The following is a 26943-nucleotide window of genomic DNA, read 5'->3' as shown; positions in this document are numbered from 1 at the left end:
TCTCAAGTCCCTATTAGGAAGGAAATTCTCTTAACTATAAGGAGAGTCTTGAGATGAGCCAAAGTGTAAGAAAAACAACTTGCTAAGGCTCAGTGAGATTACAACAAGTCGGCTATGCTGCTCGCATCGGGAGCAAAATCTTGGCCAAATTATTCTTCTTGGCAGGAACGAAAGAATGTCCATATGTAACGTAGTCTGCTTTTCATATTAATGTCGCTCGGTAAATAACCACAATACTCTAGATGAACATCCGTAAATTAATATGATTTTTTAAAGACTGTAGTGTGGTCATTGAAATTCTCAGCTCACCTGCAAACAGTCTTTCAAACAATATGATTTTAATACGAATTCAGTTATTTGAATTATACATTTTTTAACACTTTTCTTTAAGATCCTTAATTATTTTTTTAAGTCACCTTGTTTAAATATGTCTTTGTATCAAATTTGTTAAATGTACATATAATTATAACAAAAACAAAGAAATCAAAATTCCGGTTATAATTTTGAACCAATTTTTTTTTATATTTTCAAAGACTTTATGTTTCGAGAAAACATTCATTATGTGTTCACAAAATGAAAATAAAAGAATAGCAAATATTTATAACTAAACCATGCATCCGTTGTAAACCTCTTAGGATAATCAACAGCGAAGTTGGCCCTAACACTCATATTGTTTTATCAATAAATAATCGTAAAAACTTATTACAACGTTATTCTAAATAACTGATCAGTAAAACAGTAAACAGATTGATAAAATTTAAAACACTACCCACATATATTGAAGACGTCCTGTGAAACGAAATCATATTTTCGACCAGATTACTTTTGTTTTATTCAGCAAGTTTTTTATATTACTATAAAGTACATGGTATTTGAAATTCAAAAATGGAACGGGAGTTATGAAATAAAAAGTTCACTCGTGAAACTTAATGAGATTACAAATGTTTCAGATTGAAGTGAACTTGACGGGGATCGCTTGAATAGTACATAATATAGTATGTATATATGATTACATAGCAACACGCTGAGAGAGTTGACTTTTATAACATTTGTGGTATAAATATTATACGACTTTGAAAGCAAATAAGTAATGACAAACATAAAAATGTACTATAACACTTGATCTTCATTAATTAAAGGTTGGTAATGAGTCATTTATATCTCAAAGTACTGTGCATATCTCTATATAGTCACTACAGAGCTATGTAAAGCTTGTTCCATGAATCTCACAAATCCTATTATAGTATTAACAGGGTGTTCCGATTATCTCTTGCGTTTGTTTTCAGACGTATAATCTGTTAATCAGATAAAGCATTTATAAGAATTAGCAAATAATAATATAATGAAGCAGTGGCTTAACAATCTGAATAATAGATTAAATATTACAAATAATTGTATTTAACATTTTATATATTATTCCGAACATAAATAAGTTATTATTATATATTTCGTTTGCTTTGGTTCCTCCGAATATATTATAAAGAAGTTATTTTTTTTTTTTTTTTAAACATTAAAACTTCTTGCTTGCTTCGACAAAAATTACTTTAACTAAATTAGCCACTTCCTCGTAGTTTTCAATGTTTAAGAAATAATTTTAGACAATTTGTCAGCCGCGAATAAAACGAAAAGAGTAATTTTTCTTGTTCATTTCTTATTTTTATATTACAGTTTATAAAAGTGTATTTATTATGTATTATTTTATTTAAAAATTCAAGCTATTCATAGCTTTGTTTATATGAAAATCGAATTGACGCAAACACAGGGCAGTTTTAGCATCGGTGGTTCAGCGATAAAACGCTCACCTGCTATAATAATAAAAATAAATATTGAATAATGAAAGAATATGAAATTTAACAATTGCCTTGTAAATTTTACAAGCAAATAAAATTATTTAGAACTCTATATATTTAAACGTAACATTTTTTTCGATCGCAAAGATTTTATAGAAACAATAATTATCGCAATCTTGCAATTAATCGGAAAATATTGCTTGAATTAAATTACCAAATTTTAAACATTCGTGATTATGTAGTTTTAAAATGATAAAATTTGCGTAGTATATCCGAAAAATATTAGTATCATTTAAATTTTATATAAAGTTGTATAAAAATGTCCCTTATATTCCATATACTTTATAGCTATATACAACTCTTTAAAGACTTGAATTTATTTTGTAATTAAAGTCCTAGAATTGTAAGAATAAAATGACATTTTAATGATGTAATTACTGCTTTCTATCGACTATAAACTGAATATTTAAAATAATTAAATCAGATATCAATAAAAATATAATTAACAGCTTTGAATTAAACAACACACAAGTAAAAATAAGAAATATTGAGTCATCTTTGTGAGTTTGTTTTAAATTATTTCTGCGACTTCACTCGCAAAACTTTCATAGCCGTGGAAGGGTTTTATTTGGTCCATGAAGATAGTCAGTGAGTTAAGAGAAAAATAATTGTCAAAACAATATTGAAATCACAAATACAAATGAAATATTTTTTTTATTATATAATCCATAATATATATACCACAAAAGGAAATTAAGTGTCTGTTTGTGAGATCTAATAAAAATCTGTACAACAAACGCATATGCGATTATATACTGTACGAGAGACGAAACCTCTCAGCATTCCATGGATTCACCGTGGGGATGCCGGGTCCATCGCGTTGCAGGGAGAGGAGCTTCAACAGTGCCTGGACTTGCGACCCAGGTGTAGTTTTAAGGGCCCCTCCACCTCTACTCTTCAAGCTCCTCTCTCTACTTAACCAAATTTCTAAAAAGATAAGAAAAAGTTTATTGTTTTAATAAAAACCACATGTGGGAGACCCATAAAGTGCGGTCACATACATAGAAGCTGGAAGTGCAATCTGACTCAGTGTCATAAATATTGGTTCAAGCTGCGTCGTTGATCACTTCCAGTAATTTGACGTCATTAGACCGTCAGCGACGCGACGTGTCAAGAAATATTTGCCGTTAATAAAGACGATCACAGTGTAAAGAGACTTAGTCATTATCGACAACACAGGAAGTAGTTTTTGTATATAGTTGGATAAGCACCGGTAGGTGACTGATAAAAGAGATTTTATCTCAGATTAAATATCCATTAATTATATTAAATGATAAATACATTAATATATTTACATCAGACTCAACTTATTTACACGTTTTATTGACTTTATTTCTAGTATATATCTAGGAGAAATATTTAAAAATGTTGGTTATTTCTGACTCAATCGAATGAGCTAAGACTAAGAAACTTTTACGTGGCAACCATTTTCCAGGAGTCCGATATTATTCTAACAGCTTGTCTCAACAATGAAACCACGTGTTTCATGTTTCAAGCTATAAACGAGCTAATGTTAATTAAGGAACGCTGGCTTTGTACCACGAAGTTACTTTGTCGGAACGACTGTGTTACGTCTCCACTCTCTATCATACCTATAATTGTTTGACAAAAAACTAGAGCATAGATAATATTTCAAAACATCAGTCATAAGAATTTATCAAAGACTTTAATATATGTGTATCTGGTACATTGCTACCAAAAATATCGGACTGAATTCACGCAATACAATATTAATTTCCCATATGTATTTACATTATAATTAAATCATCATACGATAATCATTTTGATTCTTCATTTATGATATTGGTAATATGTAAATATACATACAACTCAGTAAAGTTATATGAAAGGTGCACCACTAATCTATCTGAGATACGAATGCGACTGGCTCTCAGTGAACTTAATAAAACATGGAAACAATAATGAAATATGAAGTTTATTTGCGTTATAACATTAATTCATTAAAACGATCCTGAGAACAATAGAACACATCAAAATTAATGAAGAATTCCTATAAATGTATGTCAAACATTTAGTCACAGTGTGTTTTTCAAGTCTTGACTGGTCGTTTGCCTTAAGTACCTAAGAGATAATTATGAAACATTAAAATTCTATAAGATTAAATAGAGATATTTAAGAAATCATGTTTGTTTTTGATAATCTCAACACTATAATTATTTGGATCTAAGATTTTCTGTGTAGAAATAATGACTTTTACTTGGAGTTATTTTATCACTTTATCACACAGTGGTACGCCATAAACTCACGAATCATAAAATCCAAATTTCTCACATCTCTCACCTCTATTTAGTATTTCACGACGCAATCATAAAACCGATATAAAACCGAGTCTCAGTCTGATATGTTTTTGATGGACCAGTCATCGGAGATCTCACGGACATCATAAGCCACGCAAGATTATACTTGTCTTACAATTAGTTAAATAGAAATTGTATCAAAGCATTGCGTCTCCAGTAAGGAATTGTTTTTTAACTTATAGTGTATTAAAATATAGGCGTTTCCTACATGTATATAACTTTAGTAGCGAAGTCTAGTCAGCGTTTTCAGTTTACTAAAATACTGTTTAAATTGTAACTATACTTAAACCTATGTCTAGTATAAAAAAGGAGTATTTGTTTTAGTATTCTAAACGTATATATGAAAATATTTATGACGAAAATGTTTATCCAGATATCCTAGAAGTAGCCATGTTTGAATCATTTCTATTAGATTATATTTTTTATCAAGCACAAAGCCAAATTAGTTATTTTCTTTGTTCATAGCACTCGTGAGCAATATCTTTAGGACCAAAATTTTACCATTTGAACATAAGCCAAAAGGATTTTGGTCTTTGAAGCAGAATGTGTTTGTAACGGGGTAACTATTATGCAGGTAAACTGGCGGAGTGCCAGTTTGCTATTAAAACATAATAATCCTTAATGAACATCTCATTAAGGTAGTGATTGTTTTAAAACTAAGAATTATAACTTAATCTATTGCTCCTGTATTCTCTGTTTGTGTTTGTCTGTATTATTGCCTTCATTTCTCAAACATTATAGCGTAATCACATAACTGTTACCGTTAAATTTGAGTTAAACAAACAGAAATATGAATATTTTTAACTAGTAATGTTCTTATTATAACCGTAACACTTCACAAACTTTAAAAACATACTAACAGTTGAACTTGCTTATATATGTAGTTACCTGTTTTTATTTCAAACTTATTTACACTTTTTTTTATGTGCAAGGTGACAAAACGAGCAGACGGCCTTCTTGATGGAAGGTAGTCACTGTCGCTCATGGATATCTGCTACGTAAGGGATATTGGGGATGCGTTGCCGACCTTGGTTGTGGAAGAGGAAGAGGAAAGGGTGGGAAAAGGGAAAGGGCAACCGGCTCGCTCACTCATAGGACAAAAAGCAGCCATTTATTACTACTTCACGCCGATCTTCTGTGAGAGGATGGTACTTGCCCGGTCGAGCCAGCCCATGTTCGAGCTGTTTTAACTTGACCACAGCTCTAGGCTCTACCACCTAAAAACAATTTACATCGTTATTCGCATTTGCATATCTGTTTATTCTCAAAAATATATCCATTAATTTCACTTATAGCACCCCACGTCTATATTAAATCATTTCTTATATGCTGATAACTCTCAATTGTAATATTTTTTTTATTTTATTGTACAAATGCGACTATGCAGTAAGTCTAATAGATAGGTTTTTTCATATAAACTTGATAAAACTATTATGGATGCCGCTTGAATTTCCGATACAACACTTAAAAACAAACAATGCATAAAACATATTAACGATAAATAAATATTAGTTACTAATAAATGAGAATTAACAGTTATATTAAAATAAAAGTGATAACTGCTAACAATTTGATCATTATTTATGATGTTTATCAATATTTTAATCCGCGAGAAATTAAATATTACTCTATTCAGTTTCCACAACAGTAAATGTTTCCCTGAAGCTCTGCTGTAGTATAATTTTAATGTATTGTCATTGTAACCAAATTACTGAATTTAAATTAATCTTTAATTAAAAAGCGTTACACGTTGTAGTTATAATTGGGACACGTTCTGAGAAGTAATGACGCCAAGTTTTAATTGCTATGTAAATCGTAATAAGGGTTGGACAGATGATTTTCGCAATAATAAAACATTTACATATTTTATTGAAAAATTTCATACATCTGATGGTCTATATACTGACGCAATTATAGTAAAAAAAAAATTTTTGCCTGAAATTATTGAAATAAACATATTATTTTAAGGTAAGGAAATATACTTTTAACGTTAAGCGAGTATTTTTGTTAGTAATAGTAATTGAAATATCTGATATTATAAAGAAATACTTAATGTTTGATAAGTGTGAAAGTCTAAAAAAAATATTATCAAACAAATTACATGAATATGCATTTTCAATTATACTGTTATATCCCTCGATGGTCTACCTAGTCTTCTGCTAAACACAAAAAATTAAGTAGAGGAAAGACGCCTTAATTATCTTGCATGATACTTTTTTGAGACTGTAATTTTATTAGCTGGAGCCTAACTGTGGTCAAGTAACTACAGCTCGAACATGGTCTGGCCCAACCATGGAAGTACCACCCTCTCACAGAAGATCGACGTGAAGTAGTCTTTAATGGCTGCTTTTCGTCCGATGAGTGAGAGAGCTGGTTGCCCTTTTCTGACCCATTCCTCTTCCTCTTCCACAATCAAGGTTGGAGACGCATCCGCAACATCCCTTATGTTGCATATGCCCATGAGCGATAGTGACTACCATTCATTAAGTAGGCCGTCTGCTCGCTTACCACCTTTGATATAAAAACCCCTTTTTCATTAAAACAATCAAATATTCATATATGACATATTTTAATGTACGAAGAATTATCGTCTTTATCTCTTTATGATAACTATTATATAACATTTCCTTTCCTACGGTCCTGTACCGCTGCATCCAGCGGATTTCCCCTGACATAAACTGATCATCACCCATTCAAGTATAGATGCCATCTATTCAAATTGTACTCTCGATAAGGGGCCTGAACAAATTATTATAGTTTCACTTCCTGATGTACTTAAAGCAGAATTTTGTGTCTGAATAAAGTAGAGAGCAAATAGTTGATATAAGTTTTTATAATTATATAGGCAAATGACTGATAATTCAAAGAATAATCGGATGAGACGTATAGCATCGGTGGTTCAGTGGTAGAATGCTCGCCTGCCACGCGGGCGGCCCGGGTTCGATTCCCGGCCGATGCAATTAATATTTTGCCTTGGTTTTTTCTATAAGGTAATTATTTTATTCTGTCTTATTCCAAAGATTGTAAATTTTATTCTCATATTATATATGACAATTCGTCACGTCGTTTTTTACAATACTTACAATTAGAACAGAACAAATTGCTTACTATTAAGAATTACTTTTGCAAAATTCTAAAAGTGACCAACTTCATTTTAATGCGATAAGAATGATAAACATAATATACATATTTTCTAAATATTTCGGTTAAAATTCCGTTGGTACTAAAGTTCAAGTTTTGTTTATATTAAACTACTTATGTTAGTGTGGTCGAAAATCTCTAGAGATGCTGTGTGGGGACGGTACTTTCGCCTCATTAGATAGTGTGAGGTGAAGGCTGGTATGAATACCATCTGCCTACAACTTTCATCTCGGATGAAGATAATGTTTAAAGGCACAATGTTATTTTCATTATTATTACACATTATACTGTCAGATATTTTCTTAATTCTACATTTGGTTTTGAATTTTTTTTTTTTAACTGAACGTTAATAAAGTTAGTTGAACATAAATCGCACTCTTACAGCAAGAGTAACATAATTTTGTACTACTTATAACTTTCGATTTCCCATTACACGAACAATCCATATTGATTCATTAAAATCTCGATTCCTTGTTTCTGGTTTATACACAGTTTGTGTATTAATATTTTATCATAGCTTCGTTTTTAATATTGTTGTTTATATTTTTCTTTACAGGAATAAAAATGTATAACAGAAATAACATAGCTTAGAACATATTTTTCTACGTTATAGGGTTGACAAAAAAGTATTTTATTCCTACACAAAATATTAAGAAAGGCTGATGAAATCACTTGTGATATAAATCTATATAGTTATAAAACCTTATTACGTCATACATTAACTATTAAAAGTGAGGCGTAACTTAGAAAGGCCTTTGGACTACGGTATACTTAGTCCAAGTTATCACCGCCACTCTACATACGAAGCGTTTCCCGTTTGTCATTCAATAAGCTACCTTAATACTATAATGTGAGAAGATTTATAATTGAAAAACTATTAACTCTCAGTATATAGTGGAACGATGCTAACTCAGAATGATTATACTGATAGTCCTGGTACGTTTGCAAATTAAAAATATTTTTATCGGAATAGATTTTAATGAGATCTAAGATTTTCGCGAGTATTCATTTAAATGAAACTAGGAATAGATTTTTTTTTATTTATTTAAACATTCAAGTGTCTGGATTTTTGGAATAATTGAAACGCATTTTGTTTAAATTACGTTCAATACGATCACGAAGAGAAGATCCAACTCCGGTCTTCAAAAAGATGAGAAAGTTTTAGAATAGTGTTTTTTGGTTAAATAAATAGGCGTAGTTTGTTTAATCTTCAAGTGTATAAAAGCTCGTGGTAAATATATTGCTTAAACTACTCTGACTTCTGTTTCTCATGGTTTTTCTTAGTTTAGTTTACGAGTTGTAGAGTTTTTGGCTTTAGACTGTGTCTCAGTCTCAGTCGGAGGTCAGTGGCATATTATGAAACATCCAAAGAGATGTGGAAAATTTAAAAAATAATCATTTCATTTAAATCCAATGACTTACAGACTTTTTTTAAACTCTTCTCTGTTTTTCGGGTTATAATTTTCCTTAATTCTTTTATAGGTCCTATCATTAAACAAATATAACCAAGAAAATGGTGCATTTTTTAAATTACCGTGCATAATAAGACACAGTAAAGGATTTTGTTTCTATGTAACAAAAAAAAAAATCATGTAAAACACATTTGAATTTAAAATTTAAAAAAAAAAAAAATATTTCGAATTCTATCTTTCCTAAATGTTTATCTTTTATCTGTGGCTATCTATGTCAATATTTTCACTTAAGTGCACAATACCTTTGTATATTTTTATAACGGACGGGTCAAAGGAATTCCTTTGAACGTTATATGAGATTGCGCTTCTGCGTTATAATGAATGGTTTTGTGTCGTTTTTACCTTTTATTACACTTTCCCATCCATTATTGCTATCGGATGAACGCGTCAGAGAGAGTCCAGAAATAATGTTTCAAAAATTAACCCCGTTGAATTAGAAATGTCTCAGCGGAGATAAATCTTCACAAAATGGCCGATTGTATTTGAAATTCATAATTTGTGACACAACATTTTCAAAAGCCAATCACTCGAATATAACAACTCAATGTTTTAATATAATGCAGGTTAAAATAAAAACTTAAACACTACGTAAAAATACATTAACTTTTAAAGACAAATTATGGATAATAACAGACAAAACAGCATTGCAATACGACCCAAAAGTGTCCAAAAGAATAGGTTAATAGACCAGAGACAAGATTACTCGAAGTTATACTCAAAGGACTTAATAGTGAATAGCTGTCATTTCCAAAGAGCCACACTAGAGCTGATTGGTCAAAGTGAATGTACTGTCATGGTGCATTTAGTAAGCCCCTTGTCCGACGTTTGCTTTGCGCGTGACGACAATACTCTATTCAATAGAGGAGTTATTAAAGACAGAGCCATGATTGGAGTAGGCTTAGCACAATCACGTCGTCACACATTCGAAGCTTTTCCTTTTAATAACCTACGTTAATTCTATAGTATGAGGAGATTTATGAATGAAAAACTATTAATGTTTTTATTTAGTGTGATGATACAAACTCTGTATGAGCATACAGTTGTGACATAAGTGAAATTTGAGATTTCAAAGGATCTCTCACTACGTTCTAAATCGCAAGTTCCCATTAAAACACAACTTCAATTTTATTAAAGTATTTAAAATCTTCTATAGCTATTGCAAACAGAATAAAAATATTTGATTTTATTGTCTGTGGCTGAATCAGTCGATCAAAGGATTATTTTCTGACACACTATCTTGTCCTTCACGTTATAAATAATAGTGTAAAAGTCAATCTTATGATCATGAAAATGTAAAAAGAGAAAAGAAAAAATAAGGATAAAATACGGTCAAATCCATAAAAGATAATAAATAATCAAGAAGATTGTACTTAACGACTGTGTAATGTAACATTATGTTATTTACTTTTCAAATACTAATAAAAATAATGAGAAGGGTGTTTCTTTCAAATAAAACTACGGAGAAACAAGATACTATCTAAATATATTATCCTTTATTTGTAAGTTTATAGTTTTATTGATATCTATATTGCCAAAACGTGGATATTAACACAGACGAATAAGTCCCTCGAGTCGAATGACATTTATCTCAGTAACTCAGCTGTTGACAGACTGGATACGATTCTGTAACAACAACTATCACCAATCTACTTTATAGAGTACATTAAGAGGATAATAATTTAAATGGCAGTAACATTCTTTGAGGATTTATAGTTATCATATTTCTTAGGTAAAATAATTTAAACTTTCATTTAAAGCCATTATAAAAGCCTTCACTCCCGAGACATATACAGTAAGTTTTCCACATGTAACGAAGATATAGATATTACTCTATTAATTCCCATAAGGAGTTACAATAAATAAAGCCTTCGGGCTTCCGCCGAAGGTAAACCAAAATGTAGGTACTCTAACTAATTTTTTTCATTAAATGTGAAGTTAATGTACAATATACAGTATACTTGACGTAAACCTATACGACCCGTGCAATGGTTAGTGAAACTATAACGCTGAATTTATATAAATCATAATTTAGGATTTAGCATTCCCGATAAATGTACATGGTTTGATGGAATTCTACATTGGTCAATGTATTGGAAACGAGAAAGATTATAATTATTCCTTGGTATTAATTTATCTTTCATTATAAATGTACATTGTTGTTTCATTTTAGAGAATTTTAAATTAGCTTTTCTTGTATTACGATGAGAAAATTTATAGATAGCTAATAAAGAATAAGATTCCTTAGTAGCACCTTAACATTCACGTTAAACGTGCAGTATTTGTTCTTTTTACAGAAATCTATATTATGAGTGTGTATGTAATTAGTGTGGAAATAATAAACGGAAAGATTAAAATGTAAGTATTCCGAATATATTAACTAACTATTAATGAATGATTTAATTACAACAAGAGTCTCTTAACCTGTTTCATTGTAACTGTTTTAAATGTATTGGCCCTCTATAATAAACGAACTATTATTTAATGAGATCTAAGATACTACATAATCCCGACGTTTCGGTTACTTTGCAGCAACCGCGATCACGGGCAGACGAGATGTGTTCTGTCACACATATGTGTATCGGGATTATGTAGTTTTTTTGAAATAATAAAATCCGCGTAGTATATCCGAATAATACTAGTTTCATTTAAATGAACTATTATTTATTTGTATATCAATTAATAGAAAACACACAATGACATAAAAAGGTAATAGTGTTATTTGAAAACGTTGAATTAAAGTTATGTATATTTACTCTCAAAACATTTCCTCTGACACAGCACCGAACAACTGCGATCGCAAACCAATTTTGGTAAGGACAATAATAATGTCAACACCTGGAACGAAACCGAGTGAGACAGCGTACAACACCTGCAAACACTAACAAAATTCATTAAAAAATGAACAATGGAAGCATCCCTACTGGTCCGCTGGATGGCTCCGCTCACTCATATAGTTGTATTAATATTAATATCAAATGAGACTGTTTAAGTTAGCCTAACTTGAATAGTTACTTGAATATAATTTTAAATTATTAGAATTTTTCTTTAACAAGTCCTCCGTCGTGAATACAACTTGCCTTACTATATCATTTCTATAATATATTCGTAATAAATCAAAGTTATAACTTATAATAAGATCGAGTACGTACTAAGAATTTCCATATCTTTCATGTTCGAGAGAAAACTCAGTATAAAAGTTATGTTATATATATATATATTGCTGGTTTACTTATTTTGGTACTATTAAAACACGTAGGAGATTCTCTATGAACTAATTTATTTAACAATAGACAGTGGTGACAGATATAGATTATATACATATAAGTTGTACTTATGAGTCAACTAGATGGCGCTAGAAGAAATTTAAAAGTTATTTTGATATCTGAGTGACACATACTAACAGTTACACTGATAATAGACGCATAAGAAATATAATCGAAACTACATGAAAAATATTTTTGAGAGGCTTATATAAATACAAGTTCAATTCATACACCGCAACCTTTCTGGTTATGCAAAACTTTATTAAGTATTTAGTTTATAAAAACATGTAGTTAATAATGACTGCAATGCATCAAATTTCTATAAATTGACAACATTGCGATATCGTCTGAGTATAATAATGTGTGAATCGCTTGTAAAGAATTTCTTGGCTTGCAAAATAAACGAACAAATTAATGTATGTTTTTTACTTACAGTACAGCGGTTATATTTTACTTTCTTTATAATATCATTAAAACAATGTTATAATAAAATATGAGATAAAAAAATATTCAAATATTCTAGTGGAATTTTAAGATAATTTAAAAATTTTTTGACTGCCAACTCCGAGGATAAATTCTTTCTCACAGAAGTCGTAAATAAAACTGTCAAGAAACGCAATTTTAGAAGTTTCTTTATTTTCGACTTGGCAAACATCCCTGTGCATTTTAAAGTTTTGTGACCGTCTTAATATACCTTTTTTATCTGTAAAACATTGCTTATTCTCCGGCATACATCAAGTTATACAACATACTGTATATTAACAGATTTCATTCATAAAAATATTATAATCCATTATAATATTGATGTTGGTTATCTATAGAGAAACGGGAAACGCTGAGTCTCTAGTGTGTACTTGTCCTAATCTTACAGTATAGAGTCCGCCAAAAGACGGACATATTAAAAAAAAAAATAGTTTACTAGGTATAATTCATTTTATATTTTATATATGTATTACTAAAACTCATTGTTACAGATAAGCAAGAAAGCCTCAGGGTGTTCACGGAGACCTTCGCACACGGGCAGTAGGACAATTTAACATATATATGTCTCTTTGGAACTATACAAACATGTCTTTATCTCCGATACGAAAATATAAACATGTAAAAGTGAAAAAAGTAAACCTACTATTATTATAAAAGTAATTAATTACACATTGCCACTTATTGTTTAATTATATTATTTAAAATTTCTGCACGGATTTTTATGAAATTTCAAAGTTTCAAAGCATTTCAAAGTATAGAAAATATAAACTTTAGAATAAGTAGTTATGTGTATATGATTGTATGTATAAAGCATTTATTTATAAATTATGAACGTCTTAAACGTCTAAACGAAATGGCGATTCCATAAAAAAACTAGCGTGGTATCCAATTACATTAAAATGAGAACATTTTCTTCTCTCGTACTTATTGCCTCGATAAGGAGCAATCAGACCAGTAACTTCTAATCACGTTAAATATATACCTACAAATACATTTTGCATAGATATAACTAAATCATTTCTATTATCATCTATGTACATAATAATATTTCAATTTCAAGCTTTAGGTACTCTATCCTTAAAGCGGCTCCGGATTCGACTATAATGATGGATACTTATGAGAAACCATACAAAATCCCAGAGGATATTTGTGCGTCGGCGTCCTGACCAGACATATTTCTGTATTCGCCAATTTAACCGCGTTGAAACAATAGTTTCGTTGTAAATTTTAACGGAAGGTATAACAGCTAAATCTTTCTACAACATGCCATATGACTTGGGCCTATCCAGAACCAACATCAATTCATTCTTAAAATGTACTTCGAAGGCAGCCCTAGTAGGTTCGTTTCAAATTCGGTTAGGTAAAGAGAGGAGCTTGGACACGAGGTGAGCGTTTAACGCGCGTTAGATAGGAGCCCCTTAAGCCTACACCTGGGTCGCAAATCCCAGACACTGTTTAAGCTCCTCTTCTTGCAAAGCGACGGACCCGGCACCTACACGGTGAATTCATGGAATGCTGAGAAGTTTCATCTCTTTAAGCCGAACTCTATTTTCGATTTGCACATCAAAGCATCGGTGGTTCAGTGGTAGAATGCTCGCCTGCCACGCGGGCGGCCCGGGTTCGATTCCCGGCCGATGCATAATTATTTTTTTTTTGGCTTTATTTGCTTAAAGATAATTTATTTATTATTTTATCTTTGTATTATTTTGTATATATATAAAAAAAATCTGAACATATTAACTAATTTGTTATAAAAATGTACTGAGAGTGAGACAAACAAATAATATAATTCAAATAACTCCTCGTCACAGCAAAATTTCAAGTGTCAAATAATCAGAAAAATTAAGCGATCACACTACAACATAATACAAATACGTATTTTAATATCATTTAAAAATGTTTAAATTTCTAACTTACTTTCCTTTTTCTTTTAATTTATCAATATCAATATACATATTACAAAACAAAGTCCCTGACCGCGTCTGTCTGTCTATCTGTTCGCAATAAACGGAAAAACTACTACACCGATTAGCAAACAATTATCACCACTCGATGGCCTGATTCTCGAGAAAGGTTTTAGTATATAATTTGTTAAGTTTTTGTATTTACTTATGTGTACATTAACGATATTTGTTGAAGATGTCGGTACAATATTAGCCGTCTGAGAGGTTTAGCGAAAACGCTGCCGTAAGTCTTTGAGATATAACAAATTAATATATGGTGGAATTGTGTATCTTATATAAATGTAAAGAACAGTCCGCGGTGGCATATGTTCATACCTTAAGGATAACATACTATATCCATTTTACAACTTTAAAAAATTGGTATTCTTAAAGCGTTTATTGGAAAGCTATTTAGATAAATACGGTATTAAGTCTTATCAAAATAAATTACTTCGTTTTCAAGCCTAAATTAGTATCCGTGAGTTACTTTTTAAATCATTTAAATCGGGCGTACCATTTGAAAGTTATTATAATACAAGTTTCATAATTCTCAAAATTAAATAGGCTATTTTAATTTTTTTGTAAAGAGCCCGTGCGAAGTCGGGGCTGGTACCTAGTATTTACCATAAAGAAAGACTCATAAAAGGGACATATTAATAATATCTTAACGCACGTATAATAACAGTTTGTAAAAGTCAATATCCGCTTCATATAATAAAGGTCTGTATTGTAGAACAATATCTTGGTTATTAAATTTTAATCTATTTATCTCATAAAGCCTGTATTTCCCAAGAGACTCGACTTTATTTTCTCAGAAGAACGACACGTGAAGACCTAAATTAAATGTTGTCTCTGAACAAATTGTTCATTTTATAAATTTATGAAGGGGCCAAAAACCTGTTATTTTTTTCACATATATCAAAGTCAGTTAGTAAGTTACAACGTTTGTATATAATTTTAATAAATTTAATATTATAATTTTAATAAATAAAATAACGAATTTATTCATATCGACAAATTGCTACGTGTTTTCATTGATATTTTTAAAAAATCCGTTAGTATATTCGAGGTCAAGCAAAAATAAAACTGAAACTTATCTCAGGTCTTTCAAATTGTGCACCGAAAATCCTAAAAAAATTATAACAATAAAAATAGACAGAAGGATCTATTCGTAGAAAACTGAATAGGGTAAAAAAGTTTGCTCATGTCACAAAAATCATGATTTCAAGAATACTCTACCATCAAAGTAGATGTTGAATGCATGTGGCCAAGAACTGCATTAAAGAAGAATCAAGAAACGAAGATTTCTTATGGAGACAGAACACGAAGACAGCTCCTCTGCCTATACTTATTGCAATGATATTTTTGTACTCTAAGCCTAACTACGGTTGGTTGGGATGAATGACAGATTTTTTTTGGGCTCATGCCTCATGTGATGATATACCAAAGACGAGCAAGCGATTTACTTATTTGTCCGCACCATAGCTAGAAAATGGTTTTTGTTGTCGGTAGTTTTATACTCAATATTTATTTAACTATAGTTCTTACTTGTTTTAAAGACTGTTTACTCATAGTTAATGTACCCAAGAAGAGAGAACTCTCGAGATTCACTATTACAACGATAATTAAATAATTATGATCACAAAACAAAACACTGTCTGTTTGTCCTCACTGAAAATTTAAAGCTATTACGGCTATAAATTAATGTGACGAACACGAGCTATTTATATGGACACTAATTTAAATTTTAACCGTTGCAAATATATTAAAATGTTTTCAGTCGGACTTCAAATATTTTCCAATCATCACTAATATCCCATAAACATATTTTTTGGGCTCCAAGCAAAATAGATTCCCACATATTTAAACCCGTTTGTCTTTTCTGAGTGTACATATTTTATCATAAAATACAAGCTCTTTGCGACATTGTACGCAGAATATAGTTGAGATCTCATAAAAAGTGAAAAAACACAATAAAAAATTATGTTAAAGCAAACATACAATTAAAATTCAAAAATAGCGCACAGTTTTTATTTATATATAATAAAATGAAATTTAAAAAGAGATGCATCGGCCGGGAATCGAACCCGGGCCGCCCGCGTGGCAGGCGAGCATTCTACCACTGAACCACCGATGCTACATCTAATTTTCCATATATAGTACATATATATTTTCTTAATATTAAAGTTTATAAATTTAAAAAAAGCGATTCAAAATATTATATAGACAGTAAATTGTGTTTGCACTATTATTTGCATTTTATTGTTAAACATTATATTAATGTATCATCTAAATAGTTTATGAAATAACATCCCAAGAGAATACGTAAAATTAAAGAATATATGAAAAATAATTTTCAATTTCAGAAAATCCAGCGAATTTGAATTCTTACATAATACCCAGTTAGTAGAAATATATACATAATTATTTCTTTAAAAGGTATTCATCACAAGTGTTTTCCGATCAAAACGTTTCCTTATTATGTAGGTTTATGTTCGCGTAAATATGTGCACAGCATATCCCGCCAACATCACGTAATAAATTAACATCAATAACTAAAAACCAACATCATCTAATCCAATATTAATAACAACGCCAATTATCTTTGTCTGCATATTTTGAAATATATAAATTGCAATATGACGGTTGTTAAATTAATAATAAGATATTTCGTTTTCAAAGGAAACCATATCCAAAGAGCATAATTAAATTCATCAAACATTGCTTCTACTGCTACAGTCTAGCATCAATCGTCCGAATTCCAACTTGATTTTACAATGATATATAAAATGAAGAAGTTCCAATCCGTTAAATTAAACTAACTTAAGTTTCTGGAAATGAATACTTACCAAAAAAATATTAGATTGTATTGCCAGTTAAAAAAGATCGACTCACAAAAATATAATATACTCCTTTCTTAATTTATTACACTTATTGTATATATTTGTGTTGTTAAATGTATTCTTCATATTGGTAATAAGCAAGAAATGCTATAGCTAAAATAAATAACAATTTAATCTTTCCATTGTAATAAAATCGGTGGGACGAATTTCAAACAAGAAACATTTGATTGAGTCGATATTTGAGTTTGTGCCAACTTGTTGTATGCCGGTTTCCTTAATTTATAATTGCAAATGGTATTCGAAATCTAAAATCTTGATTTATACACTTTTCTTGTTCAACTTATAAATCATTATTATTTTATTATATTATTTTATATTCCTCATTTTAGAATTTAGATACTAAGAACTTTCAAATCATCTTTTGCTTTAATGACCAAAGTCTTTTATACTTGTCTATTGTATTGTCTATAATTGTTTTGCTGACATTTATGCCACTATGTTATATATAAATGTATCGTTATTTATTTTAAGATTATTCTACTCTTAATGACCTCTATTGTAAAGAAATGACAACCTTACTGGTACGAGATTATAATATGCAAATAATAAATGAAGTACAACAAAAAGTTAAAAGATGTCGCTATACTGAAATGTTCATTTCAAATAGCTCCTTTCTTGAAAATGCGATCATATATTTTTCTGTACTATTTCATATTATACATTCTATAAATTTTATTGAGAACTTTAAAAAATACTATTGCCTCCCAGTTTTGTTTGTAAAAGTTCTATAATGAAGTTTGTTTTGCCTATCTGTGGACAGTTACTTCAAATATTCTGTCAAAATAACTCTCTCGATACTAAATAACTATTGTTTTATAAGTTTTTTGGCCAAATTTGTTTAGTAAACGCATCGAGATAGAGTTATTCGCGAAGCTGGTGTTAAAAACCTTCCAGGCGGTACCAAAATCCGGGTCGTTAATTGTGTTATACAAATGTTTCGTGGTGTTATCCTAAAGCATCGAAACGTCAAATTGTTTTTAAACTTGTTTTGCGCGTATTTTTGTTATAAATAGCATTAAGAAAATTTGTTATTAAGATTAAGAAGTGTTAAATATCATTTGTATACCAATAAATTGCATGTGAAGTGTTTAAAATCTAAGTGGCTTGTGATACTAAGGTTAGTTTCGGTTCCCGCTTTTACCATATTTTGAGGTCTCGCCCCCGTTTGCAGGCTCCGGTTCGGTGAGTAATAGTAAGTAAGTTTCCTACTAAAAGACGTCCAAATATTTCTTTTCATTATGGTATAAAAGAATATAAAAACTATGTTTACAAAATGACAACACAAAATTTGTTATTGCTAAAGGTAATCACTCATTGCTATGTTGTTGCTGTATTTGTGTTGTTTTAACCAATAATAAGACAAACTTTCATAGCTACATGCATCTAGTTTTAGTGAACATCAGTTAATATTTTTCAATTATTGAAAGCAAATATGACTTTTAAAGTACAAACATATCATGTAACAATGTTTGAACAGCAAATCAGTTGCTATTGTATTATATTACAGATATAAAATGCTTGGGTTGGGTTATTTACTCATTTTATTATATGTGGCAGGTTCGATTCCTGTAAAATGATATGATGCTTTTATAAAAATTGTATATACATATAATTTCACACTTGAATACTCATTTCAATGTAGAATAGCTAATAAAACACAAATAAGTTTCCGTTACTCTACCTAACTGTCAATAATTATTTAAATCACCCTGAACTATTTCAGACAAGTATTATATGTTTGTTTGTCTAGTTATACATGATATCTGATTTCAACCTAGACATTAGTATGTAAGAGGTATAAGAGACTTCTGTATGAGAAAATCTATTAAAAATGAAGTATTTTTAACACAATCAATAACTATTGTGCGAGTTTATTGTTTTATTTTGTACTATACGATATAATCGAGGTAAAAAAACTACTGAACTGAAACAATATAAGTGGAATTTAATATTGAAAATTAGTTGCAACAATTATAAGAATAATCACATGATTTTAAAGTGATATTTCATCAAAATCATAACTGAAATGGATTTAACAGATTTTTAAAGAACTATGTTGCATTTTCGTTGAAATTATCTTTTTTACTATATATCTAGCTGATCTTGGACTTATACATCAATAAGTAAATTCGTACATTGATTATCTGTGAATATTAATACGATAGTATGACTAGTAGAAAAAGTTTTATGTCAATATAATTTTTTATCATACAGCGACAATAACGATTTAGCTCAAATTTTACTTCATGATAGCATTGAGTGATTGCTTCAATAGTTTGGATGTCTTTCTTGTGATTTATTCTTCCTCGAACAATCATGGTGCCATTATCTTATCGGATATAAAACTTTTCTTCGGTTTTTTATGAATAATTCAAAAATGTTTTTCATTTTATTTGTTGATATTTTGATAATAAAATTATGTATTCCGTCTATTCATTAAATAAAGTTTACCCCAAAAGAATATTGAAATAAAGTTATGCGGGATGGTCGAATTCATTATTTACCTGCCCTTATCCTTTATATCCTTCTAAAATTTTTTTTTACAAATAACAAATTTGTACGTCAAAGCTATTGTGTTCCTTAATTTCTAAGAGGACTACTATAAAATATAATACTTTGACAGTACAAATTGAAAATAAATAAAGCGTTCGAAACAAAATATGTGTTTTATTAGGTAACAGGACTTTAATGTTGTGGTTTTTCTCATCAGTGCCAGCGCAGTTTATACCAGGACGGACGGGGGCCGGTTTACTTTTACTTAACGGTTTTACATTTTATGTGAAAAACCACCAAGCTCATGGGAAGAAGCAGTGGTACTGTTCCTCTAGAGATGTTCATGGTTGTCGTGCTGATGTCATCACTTATAAAGGACTCGACGGGCGTGATTACATCTCAATATTCCGTGGAAGGCATATACATGAACCACCACGGCTAAGACAATGCCATGACGGCAGATTCATAAGGGAAAAGGATGTTTACAGACAATCACCAAAATGATCATCTTTATATATGTTTATATAAATGTTGTTTTGTATATTTTTTTAAGTTTGTTTAATCATGTGATGTAATTTTAAATGTACTTAATTAGTTTTATACAGATGTGTCTTTTGTAAGAGTGTTTCTATTTCAAGGGACCTGTTGATAGATGGGATAAAAAGAAATTTTGACCATATTTTAGAATACAGTATTCATATGTAAATCTTTTATTTTACTGTTTTTTCGAGGTATTAAAGTTAAATTTTAGAGATTTTACTTTTTTTTTTAATTATTTTCTTTACCTCCTACCCTCGTTATTGTGCTTTTAATGAATGCTAGTTCTTTTCAGGTATTTACTATCTGCCATCGCATAGAACTGGGAGTATGGTTCTTATATTCAAGGACAATAAGTATTGGATAAACAACAGGTATCAGAACACCATAAACTGGACGTGCAGAGATCGCAAACGCCTCGGTTGCAACAGCTGTGTGCAGACAACTGTTGAGGGCCGCTACATAAAACACAAGGGCTTTCACAATCACGAGGATAATTACACGAAATATAACTTCAATGATTAACGTGGAATTTTTTTTTAAGACTTGACAAATATTCATGTAGCGTTTTAGGTATAGAAAACTATTTAAAATTAAATATAGTAATAGTTTTATGGCCAAAAAAATTAATGGCACTAATCGTATTTTCTTTTTTGTTCTGTTAGTATTGCTTCGTGACCATAGTTCTTTTTTTAAATTTTAAGTCACATTTAACTTGCCAGTATTAGTCCTCCTGTTTAAATGATTTTACTTATAATATAATACTCATATAAATTAGTTTATATTTTAAGGTAAATGAAAGTAATGTATTTTAGTTATTAATTACCATCTATTATAATTTAATCATGTAGAAACGAATATTATAATTAATAATTAATTCAATCGTATTAAACACACTGAAATTATTTGCGGTAGCTCATTGTATGTCATATAACAATATTTGTGCCAAAATAGAAGTCAAGCAACGGATTTACTTGCCTGATTTTTGCACTAAAAACATAGACGCATTGATGAAACTGTTGCGGTATTTTGACAACAGATGGCGCTATCCTTAAAATATTAATAATCTTACTAGACCTTAATAATTTCATTACGTATGTGTTTTATCATAAAATACCTTAGCATCTGAAGTTAATGGCAGTCTATTTTTAAATAGACAACAATTATTAAATATATTTAATACGTTGTGATCAAAATATATCAACTAGTTTTTAAGCATTCCTCTAAAATTGTATTTAGTTATTATTATTTATCTCAACAAGAGCTAAGCTTTGTCATTCCCATGTTGCTCAATGTAATCTTGACTTAGATAATAGACTTGTATTACCTACGTATGAATCCTAGTCAAACGACTATTTAAAATTTATTGTGCCAAATTGTATGTACTTAATTTAATTTTTTTTTTATATACGTGTTAATATAGACACTTCTTCAATACATTATAGTTATTTATATTGGATTTTATGCTTATTTTAATTTAAATATAAAAATATCCCTCTAAATAATCTGAAATAAATACATATACTATTTATTGCAAAATGTGAGGTTTGAGGTGCATTAAAACTTTTTGCATGATCATTGAAATACTTAATATAAATATAAATTGATTAATGAAAATAAAATTTAAATGTTGGTAACACTGTAGATTATTTCAGTTCTAATGGTCAAGGGGCGTACGGGGAAAGATTTGCTCATGCTCAATGGTTATACATATTACCAACATAAGCTGCTGAAAGATGGGTACAGATGGAGCTGTACACAAATGGGATCGAGGTCCTGTAGGGGATTCCTGCATGTGACGAATGATATGCTGGTTATAAGGGCCCAAACCGATCACACCCATCCACCATCCACTTACTTCTTGGAGAACAGGAAAAGGCAGAAAAAAGATGTATGTATAGAACACTTTATTTAGTTCTAACATTTAGCCTGTCAAAAAAAACAACTCTCACATTAATTTTTTTTTTTTTAAAGATATTTGATATGTATGGTATTTGTTAGAATGATACTTATGCTGAAGTTTATTTCAGACGAAGAGAAGTGCGTCAGAGAAATTTGTCACCGGAATTTCATTGAGAATAGCCAATATACAGGGACGTGTTGGATTCTGATAGTGTGTTGGTCTATAAATGCCATGCCGTTTTCATAAATTATACCTGTACTTAAACATATAAATTTATAATCATAGATTTTATTAAAAATTGTAAAAAAATTTAAAATTCATATAAATATATTTTGTAATTGTAACTTGTACTTATTTACCCTGTTGTATGATCCGTTATTTTTAATGTAGTATAGTGTATACGGAAGCCAGATGTGACGAACCATTTTTGTCGATTCGTCACTTGCATGACCAAAAACCAGTGATATGTTCTACTCAAATTCTAAAAATATGACGGTAATTGTCCACAGTTGAGTTTTACCTCCGTCCGAATGGCCGTATCAACCTACGTTTGAATAATTTCACGTTCTACAAACACTTGAAAGCCAGAAGTAATGCCCATCGCTGGAGCTGCACCGCCTATGGTTCCAAATGGAAATGCAAAGCCCATCTCATTATCACGGACAAACTGGAAGTTCTCAAAGCCAATGTTTCGCACAGTCATCCGCCGAGCGTGAAGAAAGACACCCGTACCCCTAACAATCCGAGCTATCGTCTATGGAATGGTACAGGAAATAAGGAAAACACACGGCAAGCCCCCCACCTTCCCGAGCCCCCCTCCCTAACCCCCCTCCACGATTATTTGATCGCCCACAGTGTTTTTAATAATTTTTAAATGTGTTTTTATTGCATTTTATTGCAGCTATTACTTGGTGTGTATCTAAAACAGTTTAACGCATTTCGCTTTATATTGTACCTTTAGTTTTTAATTTCTAATAATCGCATATCCTAGTTAAGATATATCATAATCGAAGGATCACAACGATAATTTAATGTCTCTTATGCTATTTTTATCATTCATATTATTTTAGACTAAAGACTGTATCCAAATATCGTGGTATAAGTTTTATACTCTATTGTTAGTGTCGTAAGTATTAGGCGATGGATCTGTCAAGTGAACAGCATCACAAAATATTACCAATGTTTCCAAAAAAAAAAACCTTTTTTGGAGGAAGTGCCTTTTTGTATTGGTATGCAGGCTGTGGCGGTGATCATTTTAATTATCTAGCTTATAGGTTATTTTTTTATAAACAGCGATAGTCGGTAGCCCCTCTCGATAGAGTAGGCGCTATCATCATATACGTAACGAAAGTCGTAATCAATTTCGATTCCTGACATAAAAATCCAATCTTCCTCGATACCCAAAAAGGCTAAGCATAAGTAAAGCGTTTAAAGTATTGTATAAGATGTCCTTTGGCGTTATCTCCGTATGATGCGACCCTCTATCGTGTCTGTGCCGCTACACCGTAAAATTATATTTACGTGTCAAGTATTAAGTATTGTGATACAGTAACATTAATGTATTAAGACTGTGTGCTTATGTGATAATTGCGTATGTCAATGTAAAAAGATCTCGTATTATTTTTACAGGTTTTAATTCATGCATTTATCTGATTGACTATTTTTTTATGATTGTCTGACTAACAGTGCTTCGTCTGTATATATATACTATTATTTTTTTTGCATTTATAGGCATTTAATAAAGTATTTTACACAAAATCGATGTTTCCATCTCACAGTCTGTTCAGATCGAATTAATTATTTAAATTGAGAATATAATATTAAATTTTAGCCTCTTTTATTTAAAACTTTGTAAAGATTCACAAACTACACAGTATAAGAAAATTAGGAAGAGACTATGTTCTCTTTGAAAAGGACTAACGACTTTCACTCTTATTTTGAACTTTAACAGAATTCTAAATTATTTCTATTATTGTAACTAAGAGTCTAGGAGCCCAACTCAGTGGTGTTGTGCTAAATTTTTTTTTTACCAGAACGCGTATATATAATTATATGGACAGGGCCGATTTTGGGTAGGTGGTCGCTCTGTGCGGTCTAATGTCCCAAATTTAGCGACGGGGGTGATTTTCTTCTAATGTTTATTATAAATAAAGTTTAATACCCTTTGAACTGATTCAAAAACCGGTTCACGAATTTATTTCGGTTCGGTTCGACTTCCGGTTCAGCAGAAAAAACCCGTTCTGGACTACGGTTCATCGTTCGGAATAACAAGCCGGTTCATTCCGGTTCGGGTTCGGTTTAAACCCTTATTTATAATAATATATACGAAAATTCGTCCAAAATTAGAAAAAAATACTACAATTCTTTTTTCAATACGTCAGCCAATTCTCGTTATTATAAATGATTTTTAATTCCGGATCGCGTTCCTATCCAAAAAGCAAGTACCGAAACGACGTTCCGGAGTGTTCCAGCTCGACAACACCACTGGTGCAACTGTACCTGGAGCTCGAAATTCTGTACAAAACCCAGGTATCGTTACTTTTCCTTATTAAATAAAAAATTATCTTCAGAATAACTTTGTTACTGAAGACCAACATTATTCGAGACAATTACCATCAATTTGGTCTGCTTGAATTATCGCTGGATAGCATAGAAAATATGGACTTTAAATTACTTGGTGACATCCGTATTGTTTTCACATAATATTATATATTCCAGGAACTCTGATTAAGTATACTAATGGAAGACAGCTGTACCTACTTCAAGGTTACACCTTCAAAAGGAATTCCGTTATACGGAAAGGAACAGCCACCAGGTGGATTTGTTCGCAGCACCACAAATGTCCAGTTTACGTACATTTGGATAAAGAGTTCAGGGTCATTCACCTGCCCCCACTATGTCATACACATGAACCCCCTAAATTATTAAGGGTTAAAACTGGTGAATATGTAAGATTGTAGAATACGATCAGATCCTAATATTGTCAGGAGAAATTTATATCGCAATATATGTCTTCGTAAGAGAACTGCGCAGTATATTTTGATATGTCAAAAAAAAAAGATCACATGTCTACATATGTACATGGAGAGATGTTCATAAATTGAAATGGTTTTATGCGGACGTGGATTTTACGTACGTTTACGTTTGTATAGGTTCATATATTATATATAAATGATATTGCCACATAAATCATGTTTCATTTATTAGTGTATGTCAGTATTTGCCATGTATAAAACAAAATTTTGTTTCACCAGGAACGCTTATACAATTTGCAAACGGTCGTTCACGGTATCTTCTCAATAACTATACATTCGGTAAGCACAGTGCTATCAAACGGGGTACCAGATGGGTTTGCACGCAACACGTGACATGTCCGAGCTACATTCATCTTGATAATCTTCTTAATGTCATCTTCATATCATCCAAAAACCACAACCACGAGCCGCCGAAATTACGAAAGATTAGAAATGGGAAATATGTCAAGTTGTAGCCCTTCTTATACTATTTTGTTACTAATAAGATTGTAATAATAAAACTCTCTTTGCCTATATCGAAAAAATCTTATTTTAATTAGTTTCACAGTAATGTTTTGATGTTTATCAGCAAATATTTTTTAAAATTAAGGTTGATAATACTTAAATTAAATCATAGTCCATCAAGAGATGGTTCTTATGAATGGCGTTTCTATAAGATGTTTGAAGCATATATTAGTTTGCTCAGCGTTATTGTATTAAGAAAATTTATACCAAAAAAAAAAACTACCCACCTTAGATTTAGTTAAATTTTTTGATATAAAAGGGATTTTTTTTAGTTTATTAAAAAAAATCTAAACTATTATGATTATAAAGTGTTTGATAAAACTATATTAACTTGCAAATTTATATAATTATTGTAAAATTTAAAGGATTATTAATAAATGTATACGTACCTACCTACATAAATTCCATGACTCATGAAGAAGACGGTTCCGTGTAGAGATGATTACCACAAACACTATATTATTTTTGTCAAATAACCGAAATAGTTGCTTTACAATTAATATACAAAGGCTTATATTAAGCGAGAGGTTTCGCCTAACGTGTCAGATCAGATCATGTTTTATTTTAAACCACAGAGTAAAGATTATGATAGATTATATGTTTATGCAACAATCAAGTTACTGAAATTATAAGGTCCAAAGTAAGAGTAAGTTGGGTATACTTAAAACTTACAGTACAATAATTGTACAATAAACAGTGAGTATATAAAATCTTCCTTACTTTTAATATTTAATTAGTAGTATTGATAAGTTTTAGAACAAAGTAGAAAAATACTTATCATTGTAAAGAGAGAAAAAATCATGCAATGGGTAAAATCAGGTATATTTATTATTTGGTATGTATATATATATATCAAACACAGTAAAATTCGTAGGACTGCGACACAATAAGGATTCCATGACAGTAAAATGTTGAATGTCTTCATAAAAGCTCTAAATCTTGGACAAAAACTTCGAGATCATTATAATGTCATGCAATGTCAAACTAATTCCGTCGTATTAGCCATATTCAGATATCCTTATTTTCCTATTTAAAATAATTATATAAAAAAATATCAATGATCTAATTAAAAATCGTTTATAATCTTTAAGCTTAATA

At 30.5% G+C, this 26943-nt stretch overlaps 2 protein-coding genes and 3 non-coding genes across 5 annotated transcripts; 4 read left to right on the top strand and 1 right to left on the bottom strand.

Annotated features, from left to right (window-relative positions):
- The first annotated feature begins 7056 nt into the window (after window positions 1–7056).
- Window positions 7057–7127, top strand: Trnag-gcc (transfer RNA glycine (anticodon GCC)). The gene has a single exon. It is a non-coding gene; the product is annotated as a tRNA-Gly (tRNA).
- A 6968-nt stretch (window positions 7128–14095) lies between these two features.
- Window positions 14096–14166, top strand: Trnag-gcc (transfer RNA glycine (anticodon GCC)). The gene has a single exon. It is a non-coding gene; the product is annotated as a tRNA-Gly (tRNA).
- Window positions 14167–16536: 2370 nt separating this feature from the next.
- Window positions 16537–16607, bottom strand: Trnag-gcc (transfer RNA glycine (anticodon GCC)). The gene has a single exon. It is a non-coding gene; the product is annotated as a tRNA-Gly (tRNA).
- A 2908-nt stretch (window positions 16608–19515) lies between these two features.
- LOC116769158 (uncharacterized) lies at window positions 19516–21862 on the top strand. Its single transcript, XM_032660190.2, has 2 exons — window positions 19516–20254; window positions 20699–21862. Exons 1-2 carry the CDS (start codon window positions 20062–20064, stop codon window positions 20926–20928), a joined length of 423 nt encoding a protein of 140 aa, XP_032516081.1. The 5' UTR covers window positions 19516–20061; the 3' UTR covers window positions 20929–21862.
- A 196-nt stretch (window positions 21863–22058) lies between these two features.
- LOC133320425 (uncharacterized) lies at window positions 22059–22650 on the top strand. The gene is made up of 2 exons (XM_061528870.1): window positions 22059–22294; window positions 22434–22650. Exons 1-2 carry the CDS (start codon window positions 22064–22066, stop codon window positions 22512–22514), a joined length of 312 nt encoding a protein of 103 aa, XP_061384854.1. The 5' UTR covers window positions 22059–22063; the 3' UTR covers window positions 22515–22650.
- The last annotated feature ends 4293 nt before the right edge of the window (window positions 22651–26943 follow it).

This window comes from Danaus plexippus, chromosome 5, assembly GCF_018135715.1.
Source record: "Danaus plexippus chromosome 5, MEX_DaPlex, whole genome shotgun sequence".
NCBI classification, from domain to species: Eukaryota; Metazoa; Arthropoda; class Insecta; order Lepidoptera; family Nymphalidae; genus Danaus; species Danaus plexippus.
The sequence above is the reverse complement of the archived record's forward strand: the minus strand, read 5'-3'. Positions and strand labels throughout refer to the sequence as shown.

Coding starts and splice junctions, on each gene's coding strand:
- LOC133320425 (XM_061528870.1), top strand. CDS start 22,064: ATGGTCAAGGGGCGTACGGGGAAAGATTTGCTCATGCTCAATGGTTAT. Junction 22,295..22,433: donor GGAAAAGGCAGAAAAAAGAT/GTATGTATAGAA, acceptor AGTTTATTTCAG/ACGAAGAGAAGTGCGTCAGA.
- LOC116769158 (XM_032660190.2), top strand. CDS start 20,062: ATGTTGTGGTTTTTCTCATCAGTGCCAGCGCAGTTTATACCAGGACGG. Junction 20,255..20,698: donor TTATAAAGGACTCGACGGGC/GTGATTACATCT, acceptor AGTTCTTTTCAG/GTATTTACTATCTGCCATCG.